Genomic DNA, 22187 nt, shown 5'->3' with positions numbered 1-22187 from the left:
AAATAACAACCACACTCTCTAACACTCCTCAAGCTGGAGCATACAAATTATACATGCCTAGCTTGGAACACATGCGCTGAAAAGCAGGACGGGCTAACGGCTTCGTAAGAACATCACCCTGCTGGTTTGCAGAGCAAATATAGGGAGTAACAATCTGATTTTGCATAAGCATATTTCGAATAAAATGACAATCCACCTTAATATGCTTGGTACGCTCATGAAAAATTGGATTACTAGCAATAAAGATAGCCGACTGATTATCACAATGCATCGACATAGGAGTAGGAACGTCAATACCCATCTCCCGAAAAAGAGAGCGAACCCATAACATCTCAGAGGCGGTGTGAGCCATAGAACGATATTCGGCTAGAGCCAGCAACTACTGTTTACTTCTTACTGCACCGTGTAACCAAATTACCACCAACAAAGGTGCAATAACCAGATGTAGGCCGCCTATCAGAACGACAGTCGGCCCAATCAGCATCACTAAAACCGGATACAGATAAGGAAGAAGAGGGTGTATACAACAGGCCATTCCCAGGCGCATCCTTCAGATAACGCATATTACGACAAACAGCGTCAAAGTGAGGTTGACTAACCACACCAACAACATAAGTAATATCAGGATGAGTAACAGTAAGATAGATCAGTTTCCCACTAGTCGTCGGTATCGGCCAACATTGGCAAACAAATCCCCATTTTCACCATCTAGTTTGACTGTTGAATCCATAGGAGTATCAACAGGTCGAGCACCTAAGAGACCGGTCTCAGAAAGAATATCAAGAACATATTTCCGTTGAGATAGTGAGATGCCCTTATGAGAACGAGTAACCTCAATCCCAAGGAAATAGCGAAGGGCACCCAAGTCCTTGGTATGGAAATGATGACCCAAGTGTCGCTCCAACTCGGCAATGCCTGCTGAATCACTCCCAGATATAATGATATTGTCAATGTAAACAATCAAAACAATAGTACCAGCAGAAGAGTGACGAACAAACACAGAATGATTAGAAGTAGAGCGCTGAAAACTAAACTCAATCACTACAGCACTGAATTTATCAAACCAAGCATGGGGAGATTGTTTCAGACCGTATAGAGCCTTGCGCAGGCGACAAACGAGGTGCTCACTACCAGCAACAGCATAACCAGGTGGTTCATCCATGTAAACTTCCTCTTGTAAGTCCCCATGAAGAAAAACATTCTTTATATCAAGATCATATAAAGGCCAAGAACAACAAACAACCACTGACAATAAAACTTGTACAGAGTTTAGACGAGCTATAGGAGAAAATGTCTCTGAGTAATCAACTCCATAGTTCTGCGTGTACCCTTTGGCAACCAAACACGCCTTAAGACGCTCAACACTACCATCAGGAAGATACTTAACAGAGTAAACCCAACAAAAGCCGACAGTTAATTTCCCAGAAGGGAGAACAATAAGTTCCCAAGTCCGATTCTCGTGAAGATCACTCATTTCCTCATCCATAGCGTGTTTCCATCCAGACATAGATAAGAATAAGGTTTGCTTATATGATGAAGGGGTAGAGACAGAGGACAACGTAAAGGCAAAAAACTGCAAGGAGGAGGAAACACGATCATAAGAAATAAAATTAGCAATGGGATGCTGAGTGCAAGTACGTTTACCTCGACGTAATGCAATTAGTAAATCATCGGTGGCAAAAGTTGATGATGGAGGAACAAGAACCTCTGGTTGAGAAGATGATGTGTCCGGAGCATAAGGAACAACATATCGAGATTGTGACCGCTGGTAAACCTGCAAGGGAGGATTAGATTGAGGAGAACTAGAAGATGGAGCTAATGGCATTGGAAAAGTAGGTAAAGATAAGGAAGACTCCCCCTCAGATCAGAGCTAATGGCCTTCTTCAGTGTTTGATTGATCTAACTTAGGTTTGATCAATAGAACCTAGTCCAGTGAGGGATGATCTTCGCTCAAACTCTTGCACTTGTGACCTTTAGGTTTTTTCTTAATTCAAATGCAATTTGATGTATTGAAAACAAGTTTTTAAGTCCTGCATAGGTAGCTCAGCTGGTAAGGTCTTTGGGGATACTCACCTAAGTTGCTGATTCGAGTCTCACCGAAGGTGAGGTTTGGGCTTCAGTGATGAACATGGTTTGCGGGTGATTGCGTGCATCCGGGGTTTGTAAACCATCCAAGAATCCAAAATGACTTGCGGGTGGGTTGATTCTTCGTTACCAAAAAAAAGAAAAGAAAAGAAAAATGTTGCGAATGCATGAATATGAGACCCTAATTTGGAGAATGCGCAATTGAGAGTTGAATTTACATTTATACCCTCTTTGAATCTTTGAAATCTCCAATTTGTCCTTCAATCATGCAACTCCATTAACTAACTTTTGAAAAACATAAACAAATTCCAACCCAAGTCCTTTTTGTACGATGACCTTTTCTTTCGATTCCGTTGAACATTTCTGTCAATTCCATTGAAATATGACATCTAGTAGAGGTAGCTCAACTAAGAACTGACATTCTATGTTTTTAATATTGGTAAGTAGAAACACTCCTAGTTGGTTAGAAGAACCAAGATAAGCTGAATATCATGCTACTTGAGCTTACTTCGAAGAAACTAGGCTTGGCACTAACTAGGCCAACTCGCATGCCAAGCTCAGTTCGTTTTGGAAGGTAAATTGCTTGACTTTTAATGGACGCCTATTTCATTTTAATTGAAGGAAAGTTTAGAACTTAAACGTAAATTAAAAAAAAAAAAAGTGAAAGGTGGCACCATGGCAGTTTTTAGACAAATAAAAACTAATAATCTAAAAGTTGGCTGATTTTACTTGGGCTCTTTGCTTATGCACCCATAGTAGCTTTCTTATTTTGTACCTTTTAGCATCCAATGCCCATATTTTTATATCCTTAAATTAGCAAAAAGTAAAAAAATAAAAATAAATTAATAGATAAATAAAATATATATATATTTTTTGAAGAGATCTCGATAGTCCCAGTTACTTTTACACTTTTGAGCCCAATTGAGTAAAGCTTCCTCTTGTGTTGGCTTAGCTTGCTAATTAGACAAAACTTCAATATAAGGCTTGTGTTAGGTTTATTTGATATATATATATATATATTTGAAAAGTAATGATTGTATAAAAAGTGTTCAAAAGGGGAACACATCCCTCAAAAGCAACGCAAGGCTAAATAGGGCCCCTAAACTCTCAACAAGTCCAAAAGGTCTTCAAGCTCCTCCATGGATTTACAATTTCTCCCTGGAACCCAATAAAAAAGGGTACTAACCTTCAACATCCCAATAGGATTCTCCTTTCTTTCTAAGGATCTCCTATTTCTTTCAAGCTATAAACACCACGAGACGCTCAAAGGCATACCCTCCAGAAATCACGAACTTGGGCCCCCATTGTACCACCTCTACAAGCCTCAACCAAGCCTCTGGAAGACCTGGGCATAACCCACTGAACCCCAAACAAATCCAACAACAAAAACCAGCAATCCCAAGCCATTGGGCGATGCAAAAGACAGTGATCAACCGTTTCCTCGTCATTTTTACACATGCAACACCAATTGTTCACAATCTGTCTCCTCTTAAGCTTATCCTGGGTCAAAATCTTCCCCAAAATGGTGACTGGGCAATGCAAACGAAGGTGATCAAATGTTTGCTCGTCACTCTTACACATGCAACACCAATTGACCACAATTTGTCTCTTCCTTGTAATCTTATCCCGGGTCAAAATCTTTCTGAAAATGGTGCAAAGAACGCCACTTTGAGAGCGGCCTTCTAATGCCAAATAGCTCTTCATGGAAAGGGTGGCTTTGGCGTATCCGAAAGACACCTAAAAAAATTCCTAGTAAATAGATCCAACTTAGGGTTAGCAATTTAAGTCAGGTTTAGAAAACTCTTGATAACTTTTTAAGCTTGTTTTTCATGATTCTTTCTTTTAAATAATGCGAGATGTTGGAGATGAATTTTTTTTTTTTTAAAGAACTAAAATAGGTTGAGTTAAATGGAGGATTGCTTCTAGCATACCTTGTGATCAACATATACCTCTAAAATTGAAAGGTGAATCCTATAAAATAGTTATTAGATCTGTTATACTTTACGAGATAGAATGTTAGATGACTAAGAGACAATATATTCATAAAATGAGTGTGGCTGAAGTGTTAACATGGATCTACAGTAATGAGAAGAGATAAAAACTAAAAGGAAAGCATTTGTGAGATGGTTGAAGTGTCATTGGAGATACAATCAGAGAAAATCATACATAGCCATGACCAATAATTGCGCCAATGAGAGAATGATGTGCTAAAATTGAAGGCGATACTAAGGGATGGGAAGAACAATGTTAACATCGATTGAAATAGTAAGTAAATGATATTCTAGCGTGTGACTTAATTGAAATTATGACCCTAGATATAATAAAATATTTGAAACAGGATTGATTTAGTGGGCTCAAAAAGTTGGGACAAGGCATTGTGAGTGGTAATGGATATTGATTTTTCAATTTACATGATTTACTTTATCTAAGATCGTATACTGTTTTTTTAGACGTAAGCAAAAATTACTCCAATTGTTTACAAATTTTAGATATAAAGGGTTTCGATATTGATGACATGCTGAGGCCTCACTAAAAAATATAAAAAATAAAGGAAGGTCAGTGAATCCAACAAAGGAAACAAACCTATTTACCTTTCCTAGGGTTTCTGATGACAGAAGACTTAATAGTAAAATGGCTTTTAAATCTTCAATATAGAATTGGTAGATCAATATTATTAAATTCTTCTATTCTTTACTTTCCAAAATAAAATATGAGGATCTCGATTCCAAATGACACTTGTATTTTGTTGCAAGCCATGATTCACTAACTCCAAAGCAAATTTGATCTTAACCAGATTCCCACCAAACATTGAATATGGAGAATATGGAAAGCCAAGAAATCCCATGTCAACATTAAAGAAATTAGTGGTCCACAAATTTTGCATCTTCCTCATACACAAGACATCCACTCATGTAAGATAACCATTTAAATGAACCATGCTTAAGCATTTGACTCTCCCCATGGTGAGAGTATATCCTAGAGGTGCTGTAATAAGCAGAGGTAGCTACAACCTGTCCCCTCCATTTGGAAAATATCAGAGGTGATATTGTTTCCATTTTGTTAACTACCATCTACTCCAAATGCTTAAGCTGTTAGAGAGGGTGTAACTTTAATATTTTTTTTTTCAACACGTCCCCTCACGTGTGGCCTTCTTTTTGGTCCAACATGTGTTTATCAAATTTTAATTAGGGTGACGGTGAGGTTTGAACACGATACCTTTTTGGCTCTAACACCATGTTAACTACCATCTACTCCAAAAGTTTGAACTGTTAGAGAGGGTGTAACTTTAATAAATAAATCCTTCAACACATTTCATCTGAATATGAGAACCAGCATGGTAAGCACAACCAGTTGCCACAGTTTATTGTTCTTCTGTGCAACTTCAAATTTGGGATGATTAATGATTTGAGTACCTTCTTTTTCCGGAATGTAAAGCAAGCACACCCACCCACGCATTGCCATACTTGGGGCTCGAACCTTCAATCTCCCCTTTGGGTAGGAGAGATCATACCACCCAGGCAATAACCAAGTGGTTGGACACATTTTCTTTAATGTTTAATTACTGTAGAATGTGGTTAATTATATATTAATGTACTTTGGATGCCATGGAATTATACTCATTATTAAGTAAACAATATCAAACCATAATTTCTTCTACTTGCAGTTTTTGTCTTTTGACTATCCTCAATTTAATATAAAACTTTCTTTTCTTACTTTGTTTTCAACAATACTGGCAGTAGTTCTTACTTCCTAAGGATTTTATTTCAATCTTGGTTTAGCAATTTATTCTCCCTTGCTCTATTGTTTTTCTCAATGTTACCTTCCTTTTTCTCATAAGATATTAAAAGCATGGAAGCAGAGGTTGAAGCTTTAGAAGAGCTCTCAAAGCAACTATTCTTGGAAATTTACGAACTTCGCCAAGCCAAGGTCTAATTTTATCAATGTTCTCCATTCTACTTTCCTAATTTAATAATCTACCTTCTGCAGTAATCTTCTTTTCTGTGGGCTGCAGCAGCTATGAGTTCTGTACATATCTTTATTTTCATGTTAATGAATTGTCAGATGAATTGATATTTTGATTTCTTCAAGAATTATTACGGGCTCGTGTCATTGTTATGCCAAAGGTTATGCTTCTTTGTTTGGTTGTTGTCAGTGATATGTTGAAGTTTTAATTGATTAATATAGCAATGTGTCAAAATTCATTTGAATAGAGACATCAAATTCTATGTTCCTATCATTTATCACATCTTTAAAGAGCAATTTATTTTAAGAACCTTATCCTAAGGAGTTCAGATTGACCATGCAATTTCTCTTTGCCAGCTGATATGCAAGATTCCACCCAGTAAATGTAATCACGTCCACTGAATACATCTTCGAAATTGTCCACACCAACAATCCATCCTTCTCCTCTAAAAGGGGATTTTAGAAAATAACCAAATATTATACTTGGGCTGAGGGTCAAGTTGGTAATTTTTTCTTACATTCCCCCTTGCAGGAGCCCAGGTATCGTATATGCCCCCAAATAAAGAACCTTCAATACTAGAAGAAAATCACCTATACCTAACAAGATGAAGTGAATACTTAAAATTCGGGTCATTTATTTCTTCTTTCCATCCATAACCGTAGAATGGGAAAGATTGTTCAAGAGTCTTAGGTTCCTAAAATGCCGAGAATAATCTTCTCCTTTGAGAATGATAAAAAATGGAAAGTGCTCAACTGGAACATTAAAGTGTGACTAAATTGGTCCTAATTACTCTTTGGGACGAAGTGAAAGAAGGGAGGAGATTCTCGAACAAGAAAAAGGATCTAATGACTTCAAAAGAATTGAATGAGTAGTTGTACAAGGTAAAAATTTTAATGTAAAGCTTCTGAACAGTGACAGTAAGGGTGACTTATTTGTCAACTTTTCCACTATTACCCAAAAATAACCAAACTCTGCCTTATGTGTTGTTGTCAAAGTACAATTCACCTCAGGATTTGAAATCACTGCTTACTTGGTACTGGCCATAATTCACAAGAACATATTGTAGACTTAGTAAGAGGGGAAGGGTTAAAGATTATCTGTCACGCCCAGAATTCTGGAAACATGGTGCATGAGAAAGGAAAGATTACCGGCTCTAATCCAAGCCCCAAACGCGGAAGTGAACATGAAATAGTCAGTCTTCGTGATTAACCATGAAGGTTCAATTAGCCTGAAACTAGTCCATGCATGACGAGTACAACTTTGGAATGAATACTAAGCCATCACACTGAATAGAAACTCACACAACAGCATGCATGCTCATGGTAGATAGCAACCAGGCCTCATTACATCAATTTACAACACATATGAAATGAAATGAGAAAGAGTGGAAATAGCGTTGGAACTCCAAAAGATGGCATTGAGTTTTTAAGCCATTTGCCTCTTTAAAATTACACATACACAAAATGTACATCACACGTACATGTGATTCAAGTTTAACAAAATGCTACAACTACCATGAGTATGAATATCATCAAAGAACGTCCAAAAACTTCATCAAGCTACACCAAGCTAAGGATGAGGTGTGTCCTCCAAAGTAGGTCCCTTTCATGAAAAATAAAGGCGTGAGCAAATATGCCAAGTAGGAAAGAATGGTATACAAATAAGCTACAATCTTTGGACCCTACAAACACAAAAGTATGCTAGGCAATGCAAAAGGGGTCATGCTCCCTAACGTCTATGTTCCAGAACATGATAGGCATCATCCCTAGACTAGCACATACATCAACATGCTTTCAACAAGGAAATGAACCTATTCCATCACAAGTAGGCATATACAAAATGATGAAATATAAGAATACTACCAAGTTCCAATTATAATCTGTTGAAAGAGAGAGAGAGAAACAAAATATATGAAAACTTATATGTTATTAAGTAAGTAATTCAATAATACAATGGTGTTTATATAGGAGAAGCTACGCGAGTAGGTGAGTGGAGAATTGGATTACCCCATACATGGGAATTCTATATATGGTAATGAGGGGTAGGTGACAACTCATGCAATACTAACTGTACACGTGTGACAACTCATACAATACTGTACAACACTCCCCCTCACGCTGGAGAGTAAATGTCAATAACTCCCAGCTTGCTACATATGGAATCAATAGAGTTCTTGGGAAGCGCCTTAGTGAAGATGTCTGGGAGTTGTCTACCAGAAGGAACAAAAGGTGTAACAATCTCATTCGAGTCAACTTTAGATTGAATGAAATGGCAATCTAGTTCAATGTGTTTAGTCCTCTAATGGTAGACTAGATTGCTAGCAACATGAATAGCTGCCTTATTGTCACAATGGAGAGGAATTGGATACTGGACTAAAATCCTAAGTTCCTGTAAAAAAGTTTTCAACCAAGTAAGTTCACAGGCAGTGTGTGCCATGGCACGATACTCTGCTTCAGCACTGGAACGAGCCACAACTGACTGTTTCTTACTCCTCCAAGTTATTAGATTTCCTCCTATGAAGGTGCAGTAACCCGTGGTGGACCGTCGATCAAAAGGAGAACTGGCCCAATCTGAGTCTTTATATCCCTCAATCTGAAGATGTCCAAAAGATCGATAAAGCAAACCACGTCCTGGAGCACCCTTGAGATACTTCAAGATTCGTACAACTGCCTCCATGTGAGGTACCCGAGGACTAATCATGAACTGGCTCGCAACACTGACTGCATATGATATTTCTGGACGAGTGATTGTGAGGTTAATAAGTTTACCTACAAGTCTCCAATACATCTCTGGATCATCGAGTGGGTCACCATCATCCACCTTAAGTTTTTCATTAGTCTCCATGGGTGTAGCTACAAGTTTTAAACCAAGATATCCAATATCCTGTAATAGATCAAGAGTATACTTCCGCTGAGAAAGACTAATGCCTTGCTTCGACCGAGCCACCTCAATTCCTAGAAAATACCGAAGTTTGCCCAAATCCTTAGTAAGGAAGCTAGAACTCAAGTGATGGATTAGAACTTGTATACCATCTTTGTCACTGCTGGTGATAACAATATCATCTACATACACCACAAGAATCACAATACCACGTTTCGTTTTCTTAAATTAGAGATAGGAGGAGGACAATTTATTATACGATACAAAATTAGAGATAGCGTGATTGGTACAAGACCGTTTACCTTTCCGAACAACAATAGGTTGATCAACATCAGAGTTTGGAGAGATGGAAGAATCTCCAGGTGTTGAAGCGACTGGTGGAAGTGGCAAGGCTGGGTTTACTACTTCAGTCGTTGGAACATGATTAACTACTCTTTTTCAGCGACGAGCATAGACATGAAGAGCTGGTGGGATGTCAGAATAAAAAACTGGAGTTGGAAGAACAGACTCTTGAAGAAAGGTTCATCTGCACACACAAAATGTTTACGAAGAGTTGGACTGTAACATTTATATCCCTTTTGAGTGCAAGAATAACCTAAGAAAATACATTTGTGAGCATGAGGATCAACTTTGTCTCATCCCAGGCTTAGATTATAAACAAAATAGACACACCTAAACACCTTTGGAGGAATGGAAAAAGGATTTTTGTCAGAAAACATCATTTGGAAGGGTGATTTTCCTTAAAGGACCTTAGAAGGCATGCGGTTTAAAAGATAAGCAGCAACTAGAATTGCATCTACCCAAAAATGTCTTGGAACATGCATTTGAATTGTTAAGGCACGAGCGATAGCTAGAAGTGGGCCATTCTTCCGTTCAGCAACTCCATTTTGTTGAGGGGTATCAACACAAGATGTTTGATGGATAATGCCCCTCGACTACATTAAGTTTATATTCAAGGGCATTGTCAGTTCTAAGAACAAGTAATTTTGCATCAAACTGATTTTGAATTTCAGCATAAAAGGATTGAAAAACAGAGAATACTTGAGATCTATCTTTAAGAATATAAACCCAAGTTAAACGTGAATAATCATCAATAAATGACACAAAATAACAAGCACCAAATAAACCAGCAATACGAGTTGGTCCCCAAACATCCGAATGTACTAACTCAAAAGGTTTTAAACTTTTATCAAAACGAGACTTAAAAGTAGCCCGACGATGTTTACTAAGTTTGCAAGTAGTACAATTAAACTTAGAAAAATCACCTAAAGAATGGACTAAGGTTCGAAGACTATTTGAAGAGGGATGCCCAAGGCGGCAATGCTACTGGTAATCTGAAGAAGAGGTGGAATGTAGAGCTGTTGGAATAGTAGCTAGCTGGAAGTAGTAAGGACCATCCTTCTCAAACCCCCCACCAATCGTCTTCTTCGTCTTGAGATCCTAAAAGACACAACGGGAAGGAGAAAAAGTAACTGAGCAATTTAAATCTGATATGATTTTGCAAACTGACAATAAATTGAATGAAAATTGAGGGATATATAAAACTGATGAAAAAGTGAGACACGAAGTGCGGAAGGTACCAATTCCATGAACAGGTGATTTGGCACCATTCGCTATATTAACAACCGATGGTGAGAAAACATGAGAAATATCAGAAAGAAGAGATGGGTTACCTGTCATGTGATTGGATGCCCCTGAATCAATGATCCAAGGTGTAGAAGATGAAGCATGGAGACACGTATTACCTGAAGTAATGATAGTAGCGGTGGAGAGGGGTTGATTTGCACGTTCACACTTTACTAGTTTGGTGCTGGTGATTGACCCAAGAAGACGGGATTCCTTAGTATCCATCACATGAGTTGCCGAACAAATGAGATATAGTAGCGAGAGGGAGCCGAGATAAGAGAACCAAGATCTAGCCGAGATGAACCTAAGAGAAATTATCGAGGAGGTAGCCGAGGAGGGATCCTAGAGAGATTGCTGAGACGAGAACTGAGATCGCCGAGGATAGATTGCCGAGAAGAGATTGAGAGAAAGCTGAGATGGAATCAAGATCGAAGTCTGAATAAGACTAAAAAAAAAATTTATAGAGGGATCGATTTTTGCTCTGATACCATGTTGAAAGAGAGAGAGAGAAACAGAATATATGAAAACTTATACGTTATTAACTAAGTAATACAATAATACAATGGTGTTTATATAGGAGAAGCTACGGGGGAGTAGGTGAGTGGAAAACAAGAAAATCCTGTACATGGTAATTCTATATATGGTAATGAGGGGTAGGTGACAACTCATACAATACTAACTGTACACGTGTGACAACTCATACAATACTGTACAACATAATCCAAATAATCAACTTGACAAATAGAGTTTGAAATCGACAAGCTGGGATTCCTCGTGACTCACACACTTGCCTGAACACGTGCTTAAGCCCCGTGCTGTAATTGTCATTCTCAGGCTACTAACCCGCTGGTGACATACCGATTGGCCAATTTGTGGGGATTTCCATCCCCGAGTATATCCCAATAACCCAAGTATATCCCAAAAATCACAAATAATCCACAAGGTAATACACATACCATATGCCACTTTAAACACTTCACAAGCACACGTGAGTAATGTTCCACACAAGTCAAGCCCTAGTATCACACTACTATCATGGCATGCCTTCCATCGCAAACAACATCAATTCCAATACAAAACAGAATTTATATACTTAGAGGACCTCACTTAGACGTTTCATCAAACACTTGGTGTGCATTAAACCTACTGGCATGCTTTCCATAATTTAAATGAACAACTATCTCAACATTTATCATAATAACACAACACCAAACATACCATGAGCACCACATGAAGAATGATACACATTTGCCTACATGTACCTCATGTCGTCAGCATATAATCATGCTAATATATTCGTCTTACATTCTTAAACATAAAATACATCATTGCAGCCATGTGACTTTCATGCAATCACATACACACTTTAATATATCTATACTATCATAATATAAACTCACCAAGCAAGCTTTACACACCCTCATTGTCATAAAATACAAAGAACCAATAGATTAAAGGTATAACAAACCTCCTACCTCAAGTATAAACAAAACCAGAATTTCCAGCAAAGCAGAAATACACCAAATGGAATAGTAAAACCGTAGGAATACTCCTCTTGTCGAGCTCTCCAACTTCTCCAACTATGGCTCCTCCAAAATCCAAGTGGAAGGTGATGGTATAGGCCTTAGAAAACTAGATATAAAAGTGAAAATGAAAAGAAAAGGGGGAGAAGAAGCTGCAGCCAGAAAAGGAGAGCAGAAATCTGCTCTCTCTCTCCATCATAACTATATAGTACCCACTTTATGTACTAAAGACTAGTATACCCCTTACCCTAAGTGCAACTACAAGTATACCATGTAGGAAAAGATAATATATATGTGCAGTCACATATGCCATAAGATAAAATATCTACATATATGTACACACTCCCCCATCAAATAAGTAAATACCAAACATGTCCTCAAAGCACCTCTCCACACACCACACATAAATGAATGCATATGAAGAAAAATGAATGGAAAAGGAAATAAAAATCCCAGTCATCGCATTATCAGTTGTGAGATATCACATTCTTCAAGGAACCATTGATGCTATTGGAGTAAAGGATTTTCAACAAGGGTGTTCTAGTGTGTTGTAGAATCTTATCCATTTCTTGTATCATTTAATGGTGCCATGTGAATCACTAGAAACATGCGAAGTGTATGGCTTTCTAAAGAGATTCGATTCGGAACTTTTATATGTCCCAGGTCCAATATTGAAATAATTTCAGAGGTTTTTCATTAGGGGTACTTCTCATTTCAATCCGACTATTGATATTGTGCAGCACATCTAGGTGACGCCTCAGAAAGATGGAATATTTTTCATATTTTAGTATATAAGTCTGACTACAATATTAAGTTGTCCATCTGTCTTACTGAAATCATTTCTCCAAGTTTTGGATTGGCTATAGAAAAGATGCATCTGATCTTTTTTGGACAAAGAGAAAACATGCCCCGGAACATTATATGGGTGAGATTGACTGGACAAAATGTTAACGACACTTGGTAATATTAGTCACAATTAAGGAATTATTTCTATATATGAATCATGAAAACCTGATGTTGCAATTTGAAAGATATAATGACAACATGGACCGGATTATCACTGGATTTACATAAGTAGATATATATCTTGTGAGTTGTGTTTCTACAATCAACATGTAAACTTACAAACTGTATCCTTGCTAGGTTATTGCAATGGAATTGACTTCAGCCTAGTCTCATTGTATTGATGTCTTTTTTCCTCTGTGTTTGTTAAGTTTTGGTTATCCTTCATTATTCTTCTCGAAATGGGTTTCTTGTCCGTCCTTTGCACTTTTTTTAGTAACACTATAACAAAAATTGCTTGCTTATCTAAATAGAATTGAAAATCAATGTCACTAACTTTTGAATGCTGAATTTGTCACCCCACTGGCACTATGTACAAACCATGCAAAATGTTTTATTAAATTACCTGGAAGGGCCTTCTTGCAACATAACTCCAAGGTTTATCTTTTGTTTATATAGTTTTTTCTTTCTCTACTTTCCGTAATCAATTTGTTAAAGGCAATCATTTCAAGCTATCACAACTTTCTGTTGTCCAAGGCACGACAGCTTATCACTGGATTTACACAAGTAGATATATGTCTTGTGAGTTGTGTTTCTACAATCAACATGTAAACTTACAAACTTTAGCCTTGCTAGGTTCTTGCAAGGGAATTGACTCAAGTCTAGTCTCGTTAGTATTGATGTCTTTTTCCTCTTTGTGTTTGTTGAGTTTTGGTTATCCTTCATTATTCTTCTCAAAAAGTGTTTCTTGTCTGTCCTTTGCACGTTTTTTTAGTAACACTATAACAAAAATTGCTTGCTTATCTAAATAGAATTGAAAATCAATGTCACTAACTTTTGGATACTGAATTTATCACCCCACTGGCACTATGTACAAACCATGCAAAATGTTTTATTAAATTACCTGGGAGGGCATTCTTGCAACATAACTCCAAGGTTTGTCTTTTGTTTATATAGTTTTTTCTTTCTCTACTTTCCCTAATCAATTTGTTAAAGTCAATCATGTCAAGCTATCACAACTTTCTGTTGTCCAAGGCACCGCAGTTTAACTGTTACCATTGGTTATTTAATTCTTCTTTTGCATTATATATTATTTTCTTCTTGTTTTTCTTTAATTTTTTACGGAGAAACTTGCATTATGTTCGGTACTCATTTTCAGGAAGCTGCTGCTTATTCTCGAACCTGGAGGGGTCACATGCAGAATCTATTGGGCTATGCATGTTCCATCTATTGTGTATATAAAATGATAAAGGTACCTAAATATTACAAAAAAGGCTAGGTAGATGTCCGTTCTTTTTCCCTGTTTCATTTATTTTGGCTCTAATTATTTGAATCTATTCCAAGCTTGATTTCATGGACTCTCCTATTCTCCTTAACTTACTCGACACATCATAAGTATTAGTGTGGAATATGTGTGTTGACTTTAACATATAATCAAATCAAGAGTAAGTGATAAAGAAGAACAAGAAAAAGAGAAGAAAGTAGATGAGAGAAAAAGAGAGAGAGATTGGGAAAGAGAGGAAGAATAAAAGAATACTTTCATCCTTCCACCGGATTCTATTTATAATAACAAGTTTCAGAAATTACACATAAGCCCCACCATTATATAAGTAATAACAAATAAGCCCCTCACAACACTCCCCCTCGAGCTGGTGCAAAGATATCTATCATGCCCAGCTTGACTAACATATTTTGCAAGCAAGTCTTGCTGACACCCTTAGTCAAAACATTAGCAACCTGATCAACCTGATCATGTGTTTTGATGTTTGGAGTACAAATCATCCCAAGATGAAGCTTTTCCTTAATGAAGTGCCGATCAACTTTAATGTGCTTGTCCTGTCATGTTGAACTGGATTGTGGGCAATGCTAATAGTAGCCTTGTTTCATTGCCTTGCAAACAGGATAACCCAACTCACCAAACATCATGCGTAGTCACAACAACTCACAAACTCCGTGTGCCATGGATATGAACTCAGCCTCTTCACCATGAAACAAGATTACCTCTAACAAATGTGCAATATCCTAAAGTAGATCGTTGATTTGTTATAGACCCTGCCCAATTAGCATTAGTATAGGCTTCAACACACAAGTGGCCATGACTGCCAAACAATATCCCCTTACCAGGTGCACCCTTGAGGTAGCGAACAACATGATGAGTTGCCTCAAGTTGAGGTGTACGTGGAGCATGCATAAACTGACTAATCACACTAACAGTGTAGGCAATATTCGGGCACGTGAGAGAAGTAAATCAGTCTACCAACCAATCGTTCAATTCTTCCTACATCATCTAAAGGGTCTCCATCTACATCATTAAGCCAATGGTTCTACACAATGGGAATATCAATAGGTCTAGCTCTAAGCCTGTTTCAGCCTGCAAATTTAACACGTACTTCCATTGAGAAATGAACACCCCTTTCTTCAATCTGCACACCTTGATGCCAAGAAAGTATCTCAATGATCCGAGGTCTTTAACCTCGAACTCTGTTCCCAAAAATGACTTCATTCGACGAATCTCTTCTGGAACATTTCTAGTGATAACAATATCATCGACATATACAATAAGGGCAGTGGTGCAACCCCAGTGCTTCTTGATGATCTGCCTGACTCTATGTGAACCCTACTCTTTTCGTAGCAGTGTTGAACCTCTCAAACCAAGCACGCGGTGATTGCTTTAACCCATACAAGGCTTTATTTACCTTGCACACTAAATTATGACCATTGACAAGTTTAAACCTCGGTGGCATATGAAGATTTTTCTAGATATAAAGGAATAGGAATAATTCTCCGTGTTTATTCTTCTCCTTGTTGAGGATTTAAATAGTACACAAATAATTACAAAGAAGGAAAGAAATTGAAGACTAAAAATCAGCTCCTATAACTATGATAATCAACACATGCATAGCTAATTATCCATATATGTTAACAGTTATATAGTTAACAATACAACTAATTATCTATATATGTCAACACTCCCCCTCAAGCTGGAGAATAGATGTCTCGGATTCTCAGCTTGGCAAGAGCAGAATTAAACGCTTTGCTAGAGACTCCCTTAGTCAAAATATCAGCAAGTTCATCCTTGGTCCTCACATAGGGAGTGCAAATCACACCTTCTGTTAACTTCTCTTTGATAAAGTGCCTGTCAATCTCAGCATGTTTAGTCCGATCATGTTGCACAGGATTATGAGCAATGCTGATGGCTGCCTTATTATCACAATATAGCTTCATGGGACTTTGACAAGCAATCCTCAATTCTCCCAATAGGATCTTTAACCATAATAATTCACATACACCGTGGGCCATAGCTCTGAATTCAGCTTCGGCACTAGACCTGGCCACAATTGATTGCTTCTTGCTCTGCCAAGTAAGTAGATTGCCACCCACAAATGTGCAATATTCTGTAGTTGATTTTCGATATGAAATAGAACCTACCCAATCAGCATCTGTATAGGCCTCTACTGCAGGGTGATCATGTTTTGAAAACAAAAGACCTTTACCAGGTGCTGATTTCAAGTATAAGTATCCTCTCTACTGCCTGCATATGAACTTCATTTGACTCGTGCATGAACTGACTGACAACACTCAGTGCATAGGCTATATCAGGTCATGTATGAGACAAATATATTAGTTTTCCAACCAACCTCTGATATCTCTCTGTCAACTGGTGTATCATCAGTCTGTTCACCCAATCTATGATTCTGTTCGATACGAGTATCCACAGGCTTGCAGGATAACATCCTTGTCTCAGTTAAAAGATCAAGTACATACCTACTCTATGAAACAAAGAATTCCTGCTTTGAACGAGCCACTTTAATACCTAGAAAATACTGCAGGACACCCAAGTCTTTAATTTCAAATTCCTTGGCCAAATGTACCTTTAGTCTCCTAATCTCCTCGGTATCATCCTTGGTGATGGTGATATCATCCACATAGACAATAACAACTGTAATTCTACCTCCTCGAGAGTGCTGAAGGAATAACGTATGATCTGCTTGACTAGGATGATATTCATACTTCTGCATAGCTTGTGCAAATCTACCAAACCATGCTATAGGAGAATGTTTCATGCCATATAATGATTTTCTTAGTTTGCATACTTTCCCTTTATTGGTACTTTCATCACTACGTGCAGGAAGGTCCATGTACACTTCCTCCTCTAGATTGCCATGGAGGAAAGCATTCTTAACATCAAACTGTTGAAGTGTCCACTCTAAGTTAGCTGCTAAAGATAACAGAGCCCGAATAGTATTCATTTTCGCAACTGGAGCAAAGATCCCCTGATTGTCAATGCCATTTGTTTGAGTATAACCCTTTGCCACCAACTATCTAACTATGGATAATTCCTAAAAATCCTCCCTAACTAATTTCCTAACAATTCAGCCTAGATCTTTCCACAGTATACAGAAACAAAAGCAGTAACAAAATACATAGAGAACTACCTCTCTAACACACAAACTTAAACTAGAAAGATTTCCGTCTTCTAAGATGCATAAAAAAGTGACTACATAGTCACCACACAATCCCTAGAAAGCAACAAAGTAGACCATACCAGAATCACGAACGTCGAAGAAAAAGCCATTGTTGTAGAACCTCACGAACTAAAAAAAAAACACTAATTGAGACTGCAATAGATAAAAAATAGGTCCAAAAAAACTCGAGCAGGGGCACGCTGCCCCTTGCGACCCCCAGCCAACTCATTGCAGAGTTGGATCCGTGGTACATGTGGATGTGATTAACATTACTTTCTTGCAAACAAATCCCATCTTGGAATCTCTTCAAAACCCTTCACACCCACTAGGGTTTACACAAACTTGCCCTAGGGTTTCAACTACACACCTAGAGCTTTACAAACCATGCTCGAATACCATGTTGACTTTAAGATGTAATCAAATCAAGAGTAAGTGATAAAGAAGAAGAAGGAAAAGAGAAGAAAGCGGGTTAGAGAAAAAGAGAGAGAGATGGGGAAAGAGAGAAAGAATGAAAGAATACTTTCATCCTTCCACCACATTCTATTTATAATAACAAGTTTCAGAAATTACACATAAGCCCCAACATTATATAAGTAATAACAAATAATCCCCTGACAACAGCGACACCCAGCCAACTCACCGCGGAGTTGGATCCACGGTACATGTGGATGTGATTAACACTACTTCCTTGCAAACAAATCCCATCTTGGAATCTCTTCAAAACCCTTCACACCCACTAGGGTTTACACAAACTTGCCCAAGGGTTTCGACTACACACCTAGATCTTTACAAACCATTCTCTGATACCATGTTGACTTTAAGATATAATCAAATCAAGAGTAAGTGATAAAGAAGAAGAAAAGGAGAAGAAAGCAGATAAGAGAAAGAGAGAGAGAGATGGAGAAAGAGAGAAGGAATGAAAAAATACTTTCATCCTTCCACCACATTCTATTTATAATAACAAGTTTCAGAAATTGCACATAAGCCCCACCATTATATAAGTAATAACAAAAAAGCCCTGACAACAATGTGTCCAAACACATACGACATCCAAATCGGACACCTGGATCCATTAATTTTTGTGATGGAAGAAGAAGAAGAAGAAAAACTGAAATTTGATAGCAAAGGGTTTCTGACTTATGAGATAGATGAAATCTCTCTTTCTTTCCCCACTATATTTCATTTAGTTCCAGTTATTAACTATATTTTAAAGAGGGTGGGCCTCAATGCAATGACAAGGTTGCTCATTGTGACTTGGTGGTCACGGGTTCGAAACTAAAAACAGCCTTTCCATATGCAGAGGTAAGACTGCGTACATCTTACCATCCCTAGATCCCGCAGTGGTGGACACCTTTTGTACTGGGCTAGCACTGTTAACTATATTTTTCAAGAATGATATTATCATATATTACACTCTTATGTAGCATATTATATTTTTAAGAGTGCAAGATGTGTCCACGTACCCGTACCCAAGTTTTTGACACATTTTAAGCTGAGTTCATGCATCCTAAGATTTTGGGACTTAGGGAGGTCGGGCACTTAATGCATACCCGTACCTGATATATGTATCTGACTCTAGGTAGCATAGATTCCAAGAGCATGGCAATTCTGCTTTAATTTTAGTGAAAACTTGAACTGGCAGTAACCTGTTTGTTTGGATAGGTGTTTATGCTATGTTTTTTTCCCCCATCTTTCTAATTTTATCATCGTTCAATTAAAAGCTGAAAAATAGTTGAGGATAATTTTCTTGTAGTATTAAACTGTTAACATGCCATGGATGGTCCCTTCTCCTTACCACATTAACCTCGGCTGCTACTGAATTAGCTTTTCATCTCTTGGATACGCATGTGCGGTTATGTTCTATTCAACAATGCACCTTCCATTATTATTCTTCCACCATTCCCTCTTCCTTTCTTCTTTTTTTTTTTTTTTTCTTTTTTCTTTTTTATTTATTTATTTATTTATTTTGATGTATAAAAAGGGACTGATTTCTTTTGATCTGATTGGCTTGTGCAGTCTTTGCAGAGTGTTGTTTTTAAGGAGGTACTGATTTCTCTTCTCTCTTACTGATTTCCTCTGTTGAATTGCTTGGTTTTGTTGTCTCTCATCCATATTAATGTACTTCGTAACAACTTGCTTTGCAATCTTATTCACTGCACTGTTTAACGTATAGTAGTTAATTATCTGTTTTTCTTTGATAGGCTGGTTCTGTTGATCCTGTGACGATGACTATCAGCATATTCTTGCAGTTCTTTGATATAGGCATCAACGCCGCATTATTATCACAGGTGAGTTAGTGCCCTTGAATTGTTTGATCATTACCCACTCTGTCTTGACCCACATGCATTTAGCATGCATAGTTATTACTTGCCACCTTATTATTTACAAGCTTACTACTATATGACAAAATCTACTTGGATAAATTGATTGCATTGGGACTTTAGATATGAGATCCTAGGTTGTAATGAAAAATGTAACTCCAATATATCATAAACAACTACATTGCCATCTTGGGCAGAGTCATGTCTCACACAGAAAATATCCTGTCAAAAATATGAATAATCATATCTGTTGTTTTCATAATCTGGTGTTGTCTGTGTAATTATGATGGACTCTGTGGATCACCTTCTTTTGCATTGTACCGTGGCTCATGACTGCTGGAGTCTTATTTTTGGTCTATTTGGCGTAATGGGTTATGCCCCGGACTTTAAGGGATTTTTTTTTTTTGATAAGTAAAAATATATTAGAAAAACGTTCAAAAGGGGAACGTGTCCCTAATACAAGAAAAAAGGTCTAAGGACCAATGGAATCCAAGAGATCAAAGAAATCATCAATCGAGGAGCATGAACTTCTTCTTACATAAGAGAACAAAGAACGAAGAATATGAATTTTTAAATTAACTAAAGACGATTCTTTTTCTTCAAATGATCTATTATTCCTCTCACGCCACAGACACCACCAGACACAATGTGGAACAATCTTCCAATAATCCCGAGCTTGTTCTTTGACATGACACCTTTTCCAAGCGTTAATCAATTGAAAAGAGTGCTTAGGCATTACCCAAAAAACGCCAAACATGCTAAAAATAAAACTCCAACAATCAAATGCCACAGGACGATGCATAAGAATGTGATCCACGGATTCACTATCAGCTTTACATAAACAACACCAATTAACAATGATGTTGCCTCTCTTTCTCAAATTGTCCAATGTCAAAATCTTCCCCAATGTGGCAGTCCAAACGAAGAATGCGATTCGAAGAGGAGCTTTAGAGCACCAAACAGACTTCCAAGGGAACACAGGAGCAACAAAATTGGACAGACAGATGAACATAGAGCGGACACCATACCGACCATGAGCTAAAGGAAGCCACAAAATATCATCACACCCACTCCCAATATCCTTCTGTCTATACAACGTATCCAAAAAAACACAAGCTTCCTCCATTTCCCAATCCTGAAAGGGCCGCCTAAACCACACATCCCACGTAACTCCATTGTTATCAAGTTGATAACAATTAATCACGTAAACATACTTATTTGCTGCAATACTGTAAAGCCTAGGAAAAGAGTGAGATAGCAATTGATCGCCGCACCAAAGGTCCTCCCAAAAACGAACATGTCTGCCATCCCGAACTTTGAATCTAATATGTGTGGAGAAAACATCCCAACCCTTCCGAATGAATTTTCACACACCAACGCCTCACGTAATAGTGACTAGAAGAGATGACCAGCCCCCGCTCTCCTCACCAAAATGACACGAGACAACTCTTCTCCACTGTCGATGGCGTTCCCTTCCAAATCTCCATAACCACTTTCCCAAGAGAGCACGATTAAAAGGAATGATTTTTTGAATGCCTAACCCACCTAACCTCAACGGTTGGCAGACTTGATCCCAATTAACAAGATGATACTTAAACTCCTCACCCCTACCACCCTAGAGAAAATCCCTCTGAGTTTTTTCAATCCTTTCAGCAACAGAGCATAGAATTTGAAACAAAGATAAAAAATAGGTAGGAAGAAATGAGAGAGTACTCTTAATGAGTGTGACTTTCCCCCCCTTAGAAAGATACTGCTTTTTCCATCCTGCTAATCTTTTCTCATATCTATTAATCACTGGATCCCAATTCCCAACTCGTGTAGAAGAAACTCCCAAAGGCAATCCTAAGTAAGGAAGAGGAAAGGAACTAACTCCACATCCTAAAACAGCAGCTAAGGAGGATATATCTGGAACATCCCCCACTGGGACAAGCACACTCTTTCTGACATTAATCTTTAGCCCAGAGACTGCTTGGAAGCAAGCGAGATTGCACCTCAGATATCTGAGTTAAGAAACTTCATCATCACAAAATACCAAAGTATCATTAGCGAATAATAAATGGGAAATTTGCATCTGATGTTCAACATCTCTGCCAACTCTGAACCCCCTGATGTAACCCAAATCTTCCGCTTTTCTTATTAACCTGCTCAGACCTTCCATTACAATGAGGAAAAGAAAAGACGATAATGGATCTCCTTGTCGCAGACCACGCGAGCTAGCCTAAAAACCCGCAGGTGAACCATTCACGAGAACAGAAAACATAACTGACGAGATACAAGTTTCAATCCATTTTATCCACCTATCACCAAACCCCATCTTCGA

The 22187-nt window shown here is 37.9% G+C and overlaps 1 protein-coding gene across 3 annotated transcripts in view; it reads left to right on the top strand.

Moving 5' to 3' along the window:
• Positions 1–22187, top strand: part of LOC132268291 (GPCR-type G protein 1) — a 103339-nt gene that overhangs the window by 37792 nt on the left and 43360 nt on the right. For all 3 annotated transcript variants that reach the window (XM_059769124.1, XM_059769126.1, XM_059769125.1), the window contains exons 7-10: positions 5924–6012; positions 14240–14332; positions 19563–19589; positions 19748–19834. In XM_059769124.1, coding sequence (XP_059625107.1) covers positions 5924–6012; positions 14240–14332; positions 19563–19589; positions 19748–19834 — 296 coding nt within the window. The remainder of the gene's footprint in view (positions 1–5923; positions 6013–14239; positions 14333–19562; positions 19590–19747; positions 19835–22187) is intronic.

The sequence above is a fragment of the Cornus florida genome, unplaced genomic scaffold (genome assembly GCF_030987335.1).
Source record: "Cornus florida cultivar Cherokee Brave unplaced genomic scaffold, ASM3098733v1 CherokeeBrave_3.0.0_Hap2_Chr08, whole genome shotgun sequence".
NCBI lineage: Eukaryota > Viridiplantae > Streptophyta > Magnoliopsida > Cornales > Cornaceae > Cornus > Cornus florida.
This window is presented reverse-complemented; position numbering and strand designations above follow the sequence as displayed.